The 16,628-nt window shown below is 41.1% G+C and overlaps 3 protein-coding genes across 5 annotated transcripts; 1 reads left to right on the forward strand and 2 right to left on the reverse strand.

Annotated features, from left to right (window-relative positions):
• The first annotated feature begins 231 nt into the window (after window positions 1-231).
• Window positions 232-3,247, forward strand: LOC120000913 (primary amine oxidase 1-like). Its single transcript, XM_038849083.1, has 4 exons — window positions 232-1,614; window positions 1,717-1,830; window positions 2,128-2,675; window positions 2,913-3,247. The coding sequence occupies exons 1-4, from the start codon at window positions 451-453 to the stop codon at window positions 3,073-3,075; spliced, it is 1,989 nt and encodes a 662-aa protein (XP_038705011.1). The 5' UTR covers window positions 232-450; the 3' UTR covers window positions 3,076-3,247.
• An 805-nt stretch (window positions 3,248-4,052) lies between these two features.
• On the reverse strand, window positions 4,053-4,937 carry LOC119986678 (photosystem I reaction center subunit II, chloroplastic-like). The gene has a single exon (XM_038831371.1). The coding sequence runs from the start codon at window positions 4,866-4,868 to the stop codon at window positions 4,230-4,232; it is 639 nt and encodes a 212-aa protein (XP_038687299.1). The 5' UTR covers window positions 4,869-4,937; the 3' UTR covers window positions 4,053-4,229.
• Window positions 4,938-8,877: 3,940 nt separating this feature from the next.
• Window positions 8,878-15,533, reverse strand: LOC120001365 (protein TIME FOR COFFEE-like). Of its 3 annotated transcripts, none has more exons than XM_038849662.1 (12): window positions 15,181-15,533; window positions 14,624-15,088; window positions 14,303-14,481; window positions 13,893-14,202; window positions 13,413-13,809; window positions 13,257-13,314; window positions 13,080-13,169; window positions 12,803-12,995; window positions 12,646-12,712; window positions 12,457-12,523; window positions 12,012-12,374; window positions 8,878-11,915 (listed from the first exon to the last, which is right to left on the reverse strand). In XM_038849662.1, the coding sequence occupies exons 1-12, from the start codon at window positions 15,275-15,277 to the stop codon at window positions 9,522-9,524; spliced, it is 4,680 nt and encodes a 1,559-aa protein (XP_038705590.1). In that variant the 5' UTR covers window positions 15,278-15,533; the 3' UTR covers window positions 8,878-9,521. The 3 variants fall into 3 exon arrangements, with proteins under 3 accessions (XP_038705590.1, XP_038705583.1, XP_038705600.1); XM_038849655.1 differs by having other exon boundaries at window positions 13,893-14,205; XM_038849672.1 differs by lacking the exon at window positions 15,181-15,533 and having other exon boundaries at window positions 13,893-14,205; window positions 14,616-14,757.
• Between the last annotated feature and the right edge of the window lie 1,095 nt (window positions 15,534-16,628).

Consider the following 16,628-nt stretch of genomic DNA (forward strand, 5'->3'; position numbering starts at 1 on the left):
ATTCAGAGCATCACAAGGGATCCAACAAGTTGCAACATGTGATTCACTAAAAGAAACATGAAGCAGCAGAGTTGTAAAGAGGATCATGCTTATCATTTCACAAGGAAGGCCTAGGCAAAAAGACTAGAATGATTCTTGCTGCAACTCCAAGAAAAGGGTAGCTTTTTAAAAATATACAATGATAGAGATACAAACAGCTGATATCCCAGTTATCCCACCTACTAAGGGATCGTTTACTGTCCCGTCGGTATTCTAAATCCATTCACGTATTTAATTGACACGTGACATTGGTCAAAGTCAACTCCAAGTATTTAACGGTTTATAGATGCACGATTTTTGATCCCGTTTTTCACATGAACGGGACCAGTAAAAATCTCACCTACTAAGTTGTACGCACATCACAAGATTATATATTGCACAACAACAGTTACATTCATTGTCTACAAGCAAATGAATTCTTTTGGAGTTCATAAAGTGGCATCATCATCCATGACCATAACATTACTTGTTCTAGCTTTCACCTTACAATGCTGCTTTACAGATAGCTTTTCTCATCCACTAGACCCTCTCAACCCATCTGAAATAAACCAAATAAAGCTTATAGTTGAAAAATCTAAACTTGGTACTCTTCCTAACCTAACCTTTCACTATCTTGACATTGATGAACCAGAGAAAATAGATGTTCTCAAGTTTCTATCTTCAAGGTCTGATCATTCTCTTCCTCGCCGAGCAAAGGCGGTCGTTCGCGCGGGAGGTGAGACTCATGAACTCCTTGTGGACTTAACCACTGCCTCTATAGCATCAGATCGCGTTACAACAGGCCATGGTTACCCTCCATTCACGTTCATCGAGCTTTTTCGAGCTAGCAAGTTGCCATTGAATTATCCAGAATTCAAACACTCTATTTCAAAAAGAGGCCTAAATTTGTCTGAAGTTTCTTGCATACCATTCACAGTTGGTTGGTATGGTGAACATGTCACAAAAAGAGCACTCAAAGTTGTATGCTACTACAGAGGAGGATCAATCAATGTCTTTGCAAGGCCTATTGAGGGAATTAGCATGTTTGTTGACGTTGATTCGATGCAAATTACATCATATTCAGACAGATTCAGAGCACCATTGCCTAAAGCCGAGCGCACTGATTTTCGATCAACATCGACAGAGAAGCCTAATTTAGTCACCTGCAACAAATCTGATAGAGGCTTCACCATTGATGGTCATGTGGTTAGATGGGCTAATTGGGTCTTCCATCTATCATTCGACGCTCGCGCAGGGATTGTAATCTCAACAGCCTCAATATTTGATGCCAGAATGAAGAAAAATAGACAAGTGCTCTACAGAGGTCATGCATCTGAAACATTTGTTCCATATATGGATCCTACAAATGAATGGTACTTTAGGACATTCATGGACATTGGCGAATTCGGGTTCGGAAGATCAGCTGATACGCTCCAGCCTTTGATTGATTGCCCTGGAAATGCTGTGTATTTAGATGGGTATGTTGCAGGTCCAGATGGGGGAGCACAGAAGATGGCTAACGTGATCTGCATTTTTGAGAGATATGGTGGTGCTATTGCTTGGAGACATACTGAAATTAATGTGCCAGGAAATGTGGTAAGGTAGTTCTACCATTAATGTTTTAGAACTTTAGATTGGCTTATGGATTTGGTTCCTCTTCTGCATTTTGTTGTTAGTGGGTATGGTATGGTTTTGCAGATAAGAAGTGGAGAACCTGAAATCACTTTGGTGGTTAGGATGGTTGCCACAGTTGGAAATTATGACTACATCCTTGATTGGGAGTTCAAACGAAGTGGTTCCATCAACATTGGTGTAAGTTTTTCAGTATTTTGGGTTGTATCCCGGGTTAAGTAGGGGTGACAAAATTTTGTTCGACCTAAATGATCAAATTTATCCGACCCAGATTAAATCAAATTTAGACATAAATTATATATTCAAAATCTGAGTATAAATACAAAATTTTTATTCGATGGATTCAGGTCTAAATATAAAAAATTTGTCGGAATCTTAATCCGGATTTAAACCAATATGCAGTAGCTTCCATTGTTGGAACTTAAGAATACTAAGTGGATCCCACAATATTTACAGTCCATCTCTTGATTTTGATAGGTGGATTTGACGGGTATTCTAGAAATGAAAGCCACGTCATACACAACTATCGACCAAATTACAAATGACGTTTACGGTACCTTGGTGACGGAGAACGCCGTGGCCGTTAACCACGACCACTACCTCACGTACTACTTGGATCTTGACGTTGACGGCGACCGCAACTCATTCGTGAAAGCCAAACTACAGACGACAAGAGCAGCGGCGGTTGACCCCAAAACACCGAGAAAAAGTTACTGGACGGTGGTCAAAGAGGTGGCAAAAACAGAGGCGGAGGCCAGGATTCGACTCGGCTTGGAGCCTGCAGCCGAGCTTTTAGTTGTGAATCCTAATAGGAAGACGAGGCTTGGGAATCAAGTGGGTTACCGGCTGATTACTGGACAACCGGCTTCGTCTCTTCTGTCTGAAGACGATTATCCGCAGATTAGGGCAGATTATACAAAGTATCAAGTGTGGGTGACTGCCCATAACAAGTCAGAGAGATGGGCCGGAGGGTTTTATGCGGATAGGAGCCGAGGAGATGATGGGCTTTCCGTATGGGCCCAAAGGTAATATATCTTGTTTTATGCTGGGTCACTTCATTTTCATTTTCATTTTCAGTTATCCGAATTCCGAAATGCTGAGATGACGCACATAATTCCACATGGGTCGTATCGAGGACATGATTTCACATGAATCTTATGGGTCCATCTTAATATTTGGGATAACGAGACTAAAAAAAACACTTAGATCATTAGCATTTTTTTTAATTTTTGGAGTTGGTATTGATTTTGTAGTATGTGCAGGAATAGAGAGATTGAGAACAAAGATATAGTGCTATGGTACACCATTGGGTTCCATCACAGTCCATACCAGGAAGATTTCCCAGTGATGCCAACACTTCATGGTGGATTCGAGCTTCGGCCGGCAAACTTTTTCGAAAGCAATCCATTGTTGAAGCAGGAGTAAGAGTTCATATTTATGCAGACAAAAACACAATTGATACACTGCGACTTTTTATTTTCCATTAACAGCTCAATCTCTGTAGTTTAATGAACTAATTATTTGTGTAAAATTTGGTGTAATGAAATGCTGCACTAGAGTCTGATAGTACAATTATCTTCTTTTCATATTGTCCGCTTTGGGGTTCCGATTTCTGGGAGAGACTCCAATGTGATATATTTTGGTCTTAATTAACATCTTCAACACACGCTTACTTCTTCTCTTCTCCAGACAATCCAACTGTGGACAAAAAAAACCTACAAATTCGTGATATTTTGGTCTTAGTTAACATCTTCAACACACGCTTACTTCTTCTCTTCTCCAAACAATCCAAATGTGGACCAAAAAAAACTACAAATTCGTGAGCGGCAGGATTCGAACCTGCGCCGGCAGAGCCCACATGATTGCTAGGGCCTAAGTATCATTGATGATAGCCTATTAAAAAAAAAATCTTGCGGGATCGATGTATCCATTATTAAGCCCAAACTTAACCCAGGTGGCATTTTTGTTACACAGGTACCTGTCTCTGCTTGTGCATTCTCAATTTTTTTTTCTCATTTTCATTTCTGAGGGACAGAGAAGTTTTTCATTTAATGTAATTTTGAAAACTTTATAGGCAGGATCAGCAGGAATTTTCAGCCATACTGAGGTGTTCTCTTGCATTAACAACACTCTAAAACAGGCCAGGTTTTCAAATGTAAGTAAACTTCTTGTCCTCTTTTGCTTTTTAAGATCTTAATCAAATAGATCTCTCTGTTTGTGTGCAGATGTGGTGCCATATTCAGCTCATATTCCTGAACATGATGCCAGTGCTTACAAACACAATCAAGCTAGTAATGGTTTTGGATTTTATCGTCGGTTGGGTAAGTTGTTGACCGGTAATCAACCGACCCGACCCATTCCCGCTCTAAGAAAAATCCTTGCAATTAAGACTTTCCCATATGTGAGCACCAACAACAATTCTCACACAATATGATGGCCAGTACGACATAAACAAGAGTTCATAACAATCTCATGTAGCTTGTTCAAAGAAAATTACAAATTAAAAATTACAACATAAACTTCAGTAAATGGTAAATACTCACATGCATACACACAAATTACATAAAGCATCACTCACCTCACAAGTCATAGACTTGTTTGCCGGTGAACTTGACTTCAATTGGGTTAATATTCTTTCCAATGGACCTCAAATTCAGACCCACACCTTCACGACCAGGGTTCACCTTCTCTGGGTAGACACCATCTTTTGGGTGCAAGTACTGAACCTCTCCATTAGGGAACACCCTATAAAATTGGTAGTTAATCTTGTACTTGGACCTAAGTCTAGTACCCAATGCCAAGCACTGCTCTTTCCTAGCCAATTTGAGCAGGTTCGGACCCTCCCTCATAATGGCTGCACCCCCGGTTGGCATCTCAAAGATCTGTTCTTTTGGTGAGGCCCATGTGATCACATAAAACTCCTCCACTTGGGCTTTTCTCAATAGCCCACCAGTGCTTCCAGCAAAAATTGGGGATGGGGTGGTCGGGTCGAGCTCGGGTGGGGTGAACCCTACTGGAGCCTCTGCTGTTGGTGCCTCTGTTTTTCCATCTGCTGCTGCTGCTCTAATTGAGCGTTGGGATGTGGCGAGCTTGAGAGTTTTGGGAGAAAAGGGTGTTGAGATTGAGGGTTGTTTCCATGGGAGGAGTGATGGGTTGTTGTGGTTTGGGGTGGTGAGCGTTGTGGAGGTGAAGAGAGTGGCTTGGCTTGCCATGGCCATGGTGAAGGTGCTTGGTTGAGTTTGTGATCTGAAATTGTGTGAAAGAGGAAGATTGTTGGGTTGGGAATATGTGGAGATTTAAGTGGGTGTGGTTGTGGATAAGGTGATATGGGTTGGACCAATTAGAATGTGTGATTTTGATACGCTTGCCTCTCTTGAATCTTGACCACACCAAATCCTCCCTCGCATATCTTTCTTGCTACATGTGTCATCAAAACATTAATATCTACTCGATTTTCGATTGAGCATGTAATAAAAATGGTGTATGAAAATATTTAAAAATAAAAATAAATTGATTATTTCCACCCGTTGGGTTTTTACCGAACTTACTCTTTCGTTAAGTGAAAAAATATCCGTGTAAGTTTGATGACTCGAGTATAAATTCATATCAAATATTGAATTGTTGGAGTCTTTACGTGTTGTGGGGGGCTATTATGCTCATATATTATATGGACACTTCATATGCATTATCTTGCCTTCCAAAACCAAGCCCTACTCCTTGCGGCCTTGCCAGACCAGCATTACTGGGCCTTTTAAGTGTGATATACAGTTACGTAAGCCCATATGTAACGTTATGGGTCTCAAAATCAGAGTCTTTGGTTCGTGAATAAGTGCGTTAAAGTTGGGCTCTCTATTGGGTTTATTCAAAATTGAAAGTTGGGCTACCCAATCAAAAGTCAAAGCCCATGGACAACCCTTTTTCATATACTGGTTGGGATGACAGTTCACTATATAGGCCGACCCTGTTAGCTCCCTTTGATATGAGTGATACCAAGGTCTATGAAGCCATGTGTGCAGTGTATCCCAAGCCGTCATACTCGTGTGCACAGATGTTTCCCACTTGATGACAGAATAAATTTGGTCAAAACCCAACGCGTTACCACAAATGTACTATTACTCCCAGTGGAATCAAATTTAAGACCTCACAAATCTATACAGCTACGCCTAATATAGATTCACCAACTAAGCTATGGTTCTCATCTATGAGAGCACTTGCAATGGTGCAAGTGTTGTTGGGCCAACAAAAATCAATATTGGGTCTCACCTCTATTACACAAAAAGTCAAGTTAAACACGTCTCTCAATATAGTCACAACAGCAAAATATAAATTCTTATATATTATTCCTTCTTACCCAACATGGAGGTCAACAATATCTCATGCATCCATGTTGTCCACAACAAAACTACACCAAAACACCATCTCCCAATACAATCACATCAACAAAACACGTCTTTCAATACAATCTCATACAATTTTGTTGGCGTAATAAAACTTGCACAATTGCAAGTGCTCTTATACATGTGTGCGCAATTTGGGACAAGATGAGGGTTCTGCCAATTTGAATTTTAGGTGGATATGATAGTGGGTTTCTCCATCTCTTGGGCACCCAATATCCAGCTTCTAGATCAAAACTGGGAGTATGATTGTAATGATTAGCATAATATGCTTGTCAGCTTTGTAGATTGCTTGAACATATACACTATCAGATAGTCATAAAACATTTTGAGGAACAGCAGTACTTGGCATTCATGGATAAACCTGAGTAGATCGTGGATGTCCAGTTGCTTGCCAACAATATATATAGGATGACTACCCAGTCATCATGCATTACATATCTTTATGACCATACATCTATATTGCATTATTGCCACCTTTTTTTCCTGTGAAACCTCTCTCTCTTGTGATTGTCTGGCTTGATCACCATGCGTTCAAAACCAGTGTGGTTGGACAGGGATGATCAGCCTTTGGGCTATGCGCCCCCAACTCCACAAGGCCTATTAGAACAATCACAATGGTGATTTTTTATTGGGGTATAGATAATGTATGAGAATTTATGGTTTACTGAAGTGATTGTATTGGAGATGTATTTTACTGATGTGGTTGGACCAAGAAATTTTATTGATACAATGGTGTAAATTTACTGACTTAATTTTTAGTGTAATAGAGGTAAAACCCAGTATTGATTTTTGTGTAATTGTGAGTGTGATATAAGTGGAGCCCATATGCTGGAGCCAACATGAAGATCATCCATAATCCCTTCCCTAATGTTGTTCCCAACAAAATCAGAACGACAAAATTACATTGTTGTATATACATTTGTATTCATGCCCTAATGTTGATGCACGCCCCGTTAATTTCTTGATTTTCTTAATTAACCCTGATTAAGCAATTGAACTCTTTTAACATACACTATTTAATGTAGAGTAGTTAGAGTGTCTACAATTAATGGACGTTGAAAATCTTGTTTATCAAACACTTGATACTCCTCTTGTTTCAAGTGTTTGATGCCTGCAATGAAGGAAAGTCAACACTTGAAATTAGGTTTAAATTTAGTGGACACGTGATATATCAAGAGTCATTTAAGAACATAATTTGGACCCATACAACCAATCTTTACTTGACAAGTTGCAATCTTTGTTGGACTCACATAATTTGGACCGTGTCTTGAATGAATTATTCTTTAAAAAAAAGCATATTAAAGAACGAAAAAGGGTAAAATAGACATATTAAAGAACGCTTATGATTAATATGTAAGCATCTAACTTTCACACACTTGGCCCATTATGGTTGGCATGTATAAATTATACATTGTAATGATTTATTTATTTAATTTAGCCAAATGTTTCCATATTTATATTCTATATATATATATACTTTTCCAGACCATGATTTGACCATAAACAATTTTATATCTGTGTAATTTATACAATGCCAACCATAATGGGCCAATTGTGTGAAAGTTAATACTATTACACTTTTTTTTAATAGAAAGGAACTATTACACTTATTAATAGTTTATTCGTTGACAGGTAAGAATATGATTAAAACTTTATTATTACTGACTAAAAATAAACTATATTATATTATGTCTTGTTTATTTTGTTCACATCAATAATAATTTGACTAGACCATCTCAAACAATTTTCTTTTTTTTTTTTTTTTTGGTATAAAGTATTGACTTTTCTTTTAATTTATTAATTCTTTTTTGATTTGCCCACTTAGCGTTTACACAAAGTTAACAATTTCCAGAAGCTAAAAAAGGCGAGGAACTACGACACCGACTTTAAACTGTAAATAAAAAAAAAGATAAAGATGATGAAGAAATCCAGTTTTCTCTCTCTTTCTGGGAGAAATCTAGCCTGGATTTTTATTTGAACTCTGCATTGAATATTAGAATCCCCACCCTGCCTCAGTTTCTGTTTCTACACCCCCATACATATTAATAATATTATCGATTTTATATTATTCAATTCTCTAGAATACATTGACTCCACATGATTTTGTTCCTCCCGAAACCAATGAATCAAAGTTAAATTCAATTGGGTTAAAAAAATCTCTTGTTATATATAAGAGATGGGTTTTGGTCTTATTAACCAATTGGTTGTCCAATGTATAACCGATGTGGGACATCAAATCATAACACCCACTAAAGAGGGGAAAGACTTATTATTCATGCCATTAATGTTATGCACTTTCAGGTAATGCCACTCCAAAAATAGGAGGACCCCACCAAAGACAGGAGGGACCCACTAACATTCTTTCATAAGGGAGGTGGGAACACGTGTGTAGTTGAGAGTAGGTATGAATGAAAGAAAGTTTTGTCAGCAAACATGTCTAGTTTAAGACTTTAAGTGGGGCCCAGGTAGAATAGACAGGGTAAAATTTGGTAATAATGAAGAAAGATAAAGCTACCGGCCCTCTACGATATCTTCAAAGATAGACTGAGCCACGTGTACGATACAGACAATAAAGACACGCACTTCTTTTCAACAAGCCAACTTTTTTTTTTGGACTAATAATTTTCTAGTATTAAAAGAGAAAAATAGACGAACGAAGGACCCCACAACCAGAATAAAAACAAACATTGAAGCTTCTAGCCTTTATATAAACACCTCTATATTGCACCCAAATCTATCCCCATACACACACAACAAGCACCTCAAAAACAGCGCAATACCCAAACCATCTTCCACTAGTTATCATAATCGACTGAGTGGATCCAAAACAAGACACGTAAAGTTGGTTGGCAGCTTGTATCATAAAATAATCAGACAAGAGAGTGTCATCAACCGCGGCACAAGACAAGGGAGGCGGCTCCAAAGATTAATAAAGAAAAATTACGAGGGATGCTAGTATATCTATATGTGCCGGACAGATACATGTACACCCTCCATTTCATGTTATATATATTAAATGAAAGATTCACCGCTGTTTCTAGGACCTTGACAAAGAAGATATCAATAAATCTGAAAAAGGAGATTAAAAAAAACCTAAAAACCTCCATTACAGCCCCAAAAGAAGGGAGGGAAGGATGGTATTTCGCCATCTCCCTCATCTTCAACTACTTTCCCAGCACTACCCCCCGTCCATAAAACCAGTTGAATTTCACATTGCAGAACCCATTTCCACACAGAACAAAAAATATTCCCAACTACAGACAGCTGCTTCCTTCCCAAAATTGTGGGTGTTAAACTGCTAATGGCGTGCCTGCTTTGGTGCTCATCCTTTCACATGATGCCAGGGAGCATTTCGATTGTCATTTCCAGGGCAGGAGAAACTGTCGTCATCTCCATAATTCTACAAAACCCCAAGCAAGACCATCCGCTCAATCAGTGCCTTTTTTTTCCATCATGTTCCCTGGGAACATTAATCTACTCATGTTTCTGCTCTGTTGGTTTTACCTGAACTGGGGTGGGAACAGGATGTACATAGGAGAAGCCAGTAGGGACAAGCTGATGGGGCTTAGCAGAAGACTGTGTTGCAGCAAACGGAGCACGCATGAGACCTTGGGATGTTAGGATGCCACCTTTCATGTTGCTAGCAGCCACAGCTGCTGCAGCAGCAGCAGCAATTGCCTTTGTGGGATCAGAAGTGCTGGTATTATGTGCGACAGGAGGGCACAATGACAACATCCCAGAGGACGACGTTGCTGAAGAGCTTTGCAACTGCTGATGTTGCTCATTGCGGTGTCTTTGGAGATAGAACCCACTTGAAGCTGATGTGGCATTTGTTGTATTTGCTGCATGCTGACCTTGAACTTGCATATATGCACTGGGGAACAGCATCTGGGCTTGCTGCACTGCATGCTTTTGCAACAGCTGCTGTTGCTGTTGTTGCTGAGGCAGTTGAGACTTGGTTCCCGTGGTTGAAGATGAGATGTTGGGATTCCCAACAAAAGATGGAACACTCCTGCCACTCACAGGGGATGATTTGCGGCTAGGCAGTGACGACGGGCTCTTGGCTGGCTGAGATGATAAGGCAGACGCTTGTCCACCTTTGTTGCCTGTGGAGGTAGAAGCAGTTGTCCTGGGGCTTCCACCAGTACTCCTGGAAATGGATGATGTGGGTGAGCCAACCACCATTGGCGAAGATGGTGATTGGTTGCTAACAGATGTTAGTTGCACCTGCCCTGCCGTTGATGTTTTTGGGTTAGACGCAAAAGATATCTGTGTTTGGCTTTGTTGTGATCTGCCTTGCTGTTGAGGTAGATTTTTAACGGAGGAAGAAGTTGTGGTTGGAGAAGGAACTTGGGATGCCGTCCTCGCAGAATTCTTCCACTGCGGAGACTGGCCAGGACTACTGCTGCCTTGAACAAGACTTTGTGGGAATGCAGATACATTAGGAAACTTGGCACTGACAGAGGATGAAGAAATGACTTGATCAGGATAGATGCCTCCATTACTTATCCCTGGTGTTTTTCCTCGAGCTGCAACAGCAGCTGCTTGTGCTTGCTGCTGAAGCTTATGAACCATCAAGTGCTGATGCTGAAACCTTTCATACTGTAATTGTTGTTGAGCACTGGAAGACTCAACGGTGCTGACAGCAGCTGACGTTATAGAATTTGAAGCACGATGAGAAGCTGAACCAAGATTGATTGTGCGTGCAGAACTATCAACAACAGGGCTTCCAGGTAATGTTGAGCCTGTTGCATCTGACCTAAAGAAAGCAATAGACTGCCCAACAGTTGAAGGAATCTTTCCAGCCATGGCCTTTCTATCTTCATCCACGTTCAAAGCATCACTACCACCAGTTTTGCCTTCTTCAGAAGCATGATAATTCTTCTTATGCTGGGGTGCTTGAGCAGCTGCCATAACATGATAGCCATGCCTTGTAGACTCGGGGAGGCTCTGGCGAAGTGCATGATTCTGTGCCAAGGACGAAATATCAAGGCCTGACATAGTTGCAGCACCATTCATTGATGCAAATGACATTGCAAAAGCTTGAGATGGAAGAGATTCAACCCCAGCCTTCGAGCCCTGCTGTTGGGAATGCTGTTTTTTCTCAATGTGGTTGCCATTTGTGCGAGTAGCAGTCCTCATTGCTGCTGGAGTCGTCGTAGCGAAATTTGGGGGTGGGAAGGGCATTGTAAAGCTTTGCCCATAAATACTCATATTTGCACGAGAAACCCTACTGTCTCCAGTTGAAGGGCTATCTACACTACCTGCCTCACTTTCAAGTTGGCGAGCTTGATGAGAAACAACTTGATTCTGTGGCTGGTGCCTCTGCTGAAGCTGTAAAGACTGTGAGGTCAGGTTCTTTTGTGCAGAAAAGCCTAACAAATTTCCGTTGCCACCACTGCTGGGAGGCATTTGCAAATGCTTCTGGGAGGATGAAGAACCACTGGAAATGCTTGGATTTTGGTGACCCTGTTGGTGTGGACCCTGCTGTGACTGAGTAGCTGGGATTTGCTGCTGCTGATGTTGTGAAGACTGGTGAACCATTTGAGAAGAATAGAATGACCCGTTAAAGAAAGGCATTGCCTGAGCATGGGCTCCTCTGTAAGCTGGAGGAGCTCCAACATGTGCAGGAATTGGAATTGAATAGGCACCGTTTTGCAAAATTGCCAAGTATTGAGTCTCATTGCCAGGAATAGTTGGGTAGCTAAAACTCATTGCCGAGGCAGCAGCTGCTGCTGATGCTGTTGCTGTACTAGAAGTACTTGATGAAGCTCCATGTCCAGTAGCAGCAGGAGAAGACTTTACTGAAACAGAAGCAGCAGCCGCTGCATGTTGCTGGCTTAAAGGGAATATAAAAGCAGGGCCATGCTGAAATTCACAAGAAATGACAAGTAATTTTAAAAGACACATACTTTAGAACTTGAGAGGAATAGGCAGGATCAAATTGGCTGAAAAGAATCATACCAAGATATTACTCGAACCTCCGGCGGGTACTGCTTGCTGAAGTAAAATTTGATTTCTCTGGGCCCCATCCACCATGTTGACAGCTGGGGAGCCTTTGTCTTTCCCAGAATTACCGGGAAATATTGCCAGTCCCTGTCCTTTATCTTGTGCAGATCCCCTAGCAGGAATATTTGCAAGCAATTCTGTAGAGGGCACAACACCAACATTGCAGGCCTTAGCCCCATATGAAAAGGCAGATCCAGCTGCAGCAGACCAGAATGGGTTCATCCTTGAAAACTGCTGGTGGTAGTGTATATTCCGAGCAATGTAACAATGGGTAGCACACCTCTTTGGCCGGGCATGACTAGAAAGCAAATGCGGGGGCTATAAAAAAAATTTTAAAAAAAAATCAGTAGAGGACTATAGAAGAAAACCCAGTGTAGTAGATAATGTAAAACAGACATACCTGCATTGCTGTAGAAGAAACAGAGCTCCCATCCATGGAGACAACGCCTTGTAGAGGTGGCATGTATCTGATACTCAAGAGTGTCAAATTCCATAAAGAAGTAAAGAACAGCATGGAGCCCAACAATTGATGGTGCTAAATACCAAAGGAGAATAAACACACAAACACAACAAATCAAGCAGACCATACCCCATGGGAGGAAGCCCACCAGGCCAGCTAGACATAGACACTGGCAGAGGTAAAGAATTTGATTGAGCTGAAAAAAAAAAGAACAGAAATATCATCAGCTTGAATAAGCCAAAGATTATGAGAACCAGCCACAGAGAGAGAAAGGGAGAGAATTTACCATTTTTGTCTGGATTGTGTAATTGCCGTTGCTTTTGGCCATTCTGGTGAGTTTTGTTATCTTTGCTAACAACCCGCTTCTCAGATTCAACTTCGGCGGCCACTTTCGCCTTGTTCTCCTCAACTTCTGCATTCACATCTCCTTTACAACTTTTCACTGTGCTAACATCTTCCTTTCCATTTGACTTTGTTTCCTGAACATAAAAACCAAAAGATATATTGGACCAGACAGAGAGCCGTGAATAAATAATCAAGATTGAGATGGGTGGCCCACTCACCGTTTCTACATCCGTGACCGCTTTACCATCCACAGCCACAAAATCAATCTCAGCGTCCCTTTCCGGAGATGATCTAACTGGGGGAGGAGCCTGTATTTCAAAATACAAAAATTAATTAATTAATAAAATTAATAAATCACAGCTTGAATAGTTGAACACTTTGATGAAGATACTCACCATCAGATCTATCTGGAACTTCTCCCGCTGGCTTTCAATCTGAGAAAGTGTTGAATTCCTGAATAATCAACCAAGAAAGATTAAAATTTTAAAGTGTGCCCTTCCATGGAGGTAACAAGAAAAAAAAACGAAAAGGCATCAAATTTTGATGCTCACGCTTTTGTCGCATTCAGATTTTCACGATTAACATCAAACTGTAGCCTAGAATGAGATTCCTTCTTTAGAGACTCCGGCTCCTCTTTGGTCTCACCCAAATCTCTAATCTCCGATTCTTCAGTCAAGGGCTTAGAATCGGATATGAAGTTACCATCTGGCTTATCCGACGCCTCCAATGGCAGCTCTGCCTGAGCTGATGCTGCTGGACCGGCAACCAAATCATACGAAATTCCGCCATTATCGGAATTATGCGACGGAATTTCGGCCTTTGCTGGCTGTTCGGACGGGTCAATCTCAACCTTGGTTGTAGATGTAACGGGACCACCAGTTCTAACTGTAAAAGCCGAAGGATTCTCATCCTCGTACTTCACCGGTCGAGGACGTTTCCTCTTGGGTGCTGCAATTTCCGTCAAAAAAAAACATCAGCTGAATGAAAATTGAAAGATAGTCTTCAAATATTCAGAACTCCAATAAACTCACCGACTGCGGACATGTTAGTTGGTGCCGTGCTACCATTTGTATGCAGAATTAAAGATGACTGCGGTGCAGTGGATGGCGAGTTGGAGATCGGAGAGGATACCCTTGATTTGGCATCCGCGGAAGACTTATTATTACTAACTTCCCCGTAATCAAGCTTGGCAGAATCATTTCCAATGGCTTCTTGCTTTGACGGTACCTGTGGCTGTCTTAACATCCCGTACAACACTTCCGCAATCTCGATCTCAATCTCGTCCTGAGCTGACGAGGACTTCGAACTTGACTTGAGTGGCCTCTGCTTCGTTCCATTATGCTTCTACGACAAAGAAAAAACTTGTCATTCATTAGAACCAATCAATAGTCAAAGACCAAAAATCAAGAACACGACGGAAAAACGGAATCTACGGACTGACCATCTTCTTTTTCAGAGAAGCCATAGAAGAAGATGGTAAGATCGGAGCTGTAGATGACATCGCCGGGATATTTGGTCCATTGGATCTTGCTGGAGATGTCGATGTCTGCCGGTGAAATTGCTCTTCACCGACTCCACTAACACTTGAGATCCAATCATGAGACCTCTTATTAGCGCATACTGCAAAAAAAAAATTTTTTTTAAAAACGTTAATAAAAACACATTCAAAATCCCAAATGCCCTAATCCAAGAGGCCAAAAAAAAAGAAAACGAGAGAAAAATCAAGAAATCTAGTATCATCGTATCACTTCCACCTCGCTACCTGACCGAGCTTTTCTAGGCACCGTCACTCCAATCATGTCGTCGGTGGGTCTCCACGGGGAGGTCGTCGCAGCCTTAAAATTTGTGGACGGCGGCGGAAAGCTCTTTCGATGGAGATGATTCGCTATAGACGAAGAAGATAGAGAAGGAGGATTTGGCGGAAGCAGTCTCATGGAGGTTCCAACTCTTTCTGCCGCTCCTCCACCGCCATCGTCGTCGTCTTCTTCCTCTTCGTCATTCACACTTTCCTCGGTGCTTTCATCAACGCCGTTTTCCCTGTTGTTCCCGTGCATCAACCTCTCAGCTCTCCTCCTCTTGCTCCTGCTTAACCGATCTCTGTCACGGTCACGCACTCGCTCACGGTCACGGTCACGGTCTCTATCCCGTTCACGATCTCGATCTTTCTTAACGCTGCCTCGATCTCGTAATCTCGCCGTTTCCTGCAACTCCACAGAGCAATCCCCCTCTGCCACCAAAACAAACAAAAAACCATCAAATTATCTGAAACCAATCAATTATCGAAAAAGAATAACAGATCTGAAGGAGAAAAATGAAAACCTGGTGAGTCTATGAGACTGCTAGTTCTGTGTCTTCTTCTAGACAAGCCATTTGATGCCGCCATATTAACTCTTCTTCCTTCTCTATTTCTGTCCATTCGTTTTGTGATCTTCGATTGACGAACCTGCTATCATCCAAAAGTAGTGAATCCAGCGCCCTCATCCCCGGAAAACTGCCATGAATCGCGCTTACCAGAACAGAAATCACCGGAGCTCGAAGATTCAGAGCTATATTAGAGTAAGAATTGACTTTGTAATCAAAAATATCTTCAGTCGATTGAAATCTATCAGTGTTGAGAGATCTTGGCTCTCTCTCTCTCTCGCCCCCCTTCTCTCTCTTGCTCTCTCTCATAATCTCCTCGTCATTTCACTCTCATTAAAACCCACTCGAGAGCACCGTGGACGGATAGGATTAATAGCTGACAAGATATTATCAGATCCAAGCCGTTGGTCCAATCATCTATCTGACGACTGTGGTGTGCCGAAAACCAACATGGCAAAATCTGGACCATTTATCTGTCGTCCCTCAACCTTTTCTGCTGCCACAGACACCCACTTACTTTTCCTTCAAGTTTCCATGTCCTCACCATTACCGATTTGATAATTTATTATATTCTAAAAATATTAATAAATTTTTTAATTTAAATAATATTAAAATTGTACTACTCTGATAGCATTGTTGCCCACGAATCACGATCGAATGGACCTTGAATTTCCCAAAGTGATGTGGTGACCGGCTATTACCGGTTAGAATAATCTAGCTAATCGTAGAAAATATCGTCCAAACCGGTCAACTTCATTATTGCCGTTCCACGTTTCTTATTTAAGATTATTTTAATACTTTTGGTTATTATGGAGGGGAATAAATTACTTTAAATAGACACGTAGGACACAGGCTGAAGACAACGCATTGGCAATTCAACGGACATGATGTCCCACGGCCGTTAAAAGTAACTTTAGTCGCCGTTGGATCTTTATCTGCCGTGGGCTTTTCCAATTTAAACAAATTCCTAACCGAGATTCCTAATAAAGGACAAATCCGAGCTGGCACCGAAGCAAGAGGCTCGTGCGTGTCGATCAGTGCGTCAGATCTGGACCCTCCGTTTCCTCCAGACTAGGGCTGTATGTCTGTATGTCCACTCAGAACCGTGGCAGTCAAAGAAGAGACAAGAAGTGATTTTTTATTTTTTTTAATGAAAAGAAAGTCATAATCCTCATTGTATTAAATTACCCAATAAATTGAGTAACTGATGTCCATAGATACTCGAGATCACCATAAAGATGAAATACAACCTAAGGACTAAAAAAACAAAAATGAAGTAGTAAAACACAAACACTAAATCAAATATCGTCAGACATTGCTGGATGACACCAGATATTTGGATGAACTAATATCCAAGTATAAATTAATCGGGACAAGGTTGAACTATCTAGCAAACAATAATCACA

This window comes from Tripterygium wilfordii, chromosome 1, assembly GCF_013401445.1.
Source record: "Tripterygium wilfordii isolate XIE 37 chromosome 1, ASM1340144v1, whole genome shotgun sequence".
Classification (NCBI taxonomy): Eukaryota; Viridiplantae; Streptophyta; class Magnoliopsida; order Celastrales; family Celastraceae; genus Tripterygium; species Tripterygium wilfordii.

Bases quoted from the DNA above. Each gene is read 5' to 3' on its own strand.
- LOC120001365 (XM_038849655.1), bottom strand. From the start codon at position 15,277: ATGGACAGAAATAGAGAAGGAAGAAGAGTTAATATGGCGGCATCAAAT. The intron at 12,996-13,079 runs GTGAGTGGGCCA...TTTTATGTTCAG, and splicing joins CGGTCACGGATGTAGAAACG to GAAACAAAGTCAAATGGAAA. The intron at 11,916-12,011 runs GTATGATTCTTT...TGTGAATTTCAG, and splicing joins GAGGTTCGAGTAATATCTTG to CATGGCCCTGCTTTTATATT.
- LOC120000913 (XM_038849083.1), top strand. From the start codon at position 451: ATGAATTCTTTTGGAGTTCATAAAGTGGCATCATCATCCATGACCATA. The intron at 1,615-1,716 runs GTAAGGTAGTTC...ATGGTTTTGCAG, and splicing joins TTAATGTGCCAGGAAATGTG to ATAAGAAGTGGAGAACCTGA. The intron at 2,676-2,912 runs GTAATATATCTT...TAGTATGTGCAG, and splicing joins CTTTCCGTATGGGCCCAAAG to GAATAGAGAGATTGAGAACA.
- LOC119986678 (XM_038831371.1), bottom strand. From the start codon at position 4,868: ATGGCCATGGCAAGCCAAGCCACTCTCTTCACCTCCACAACGCTCACC.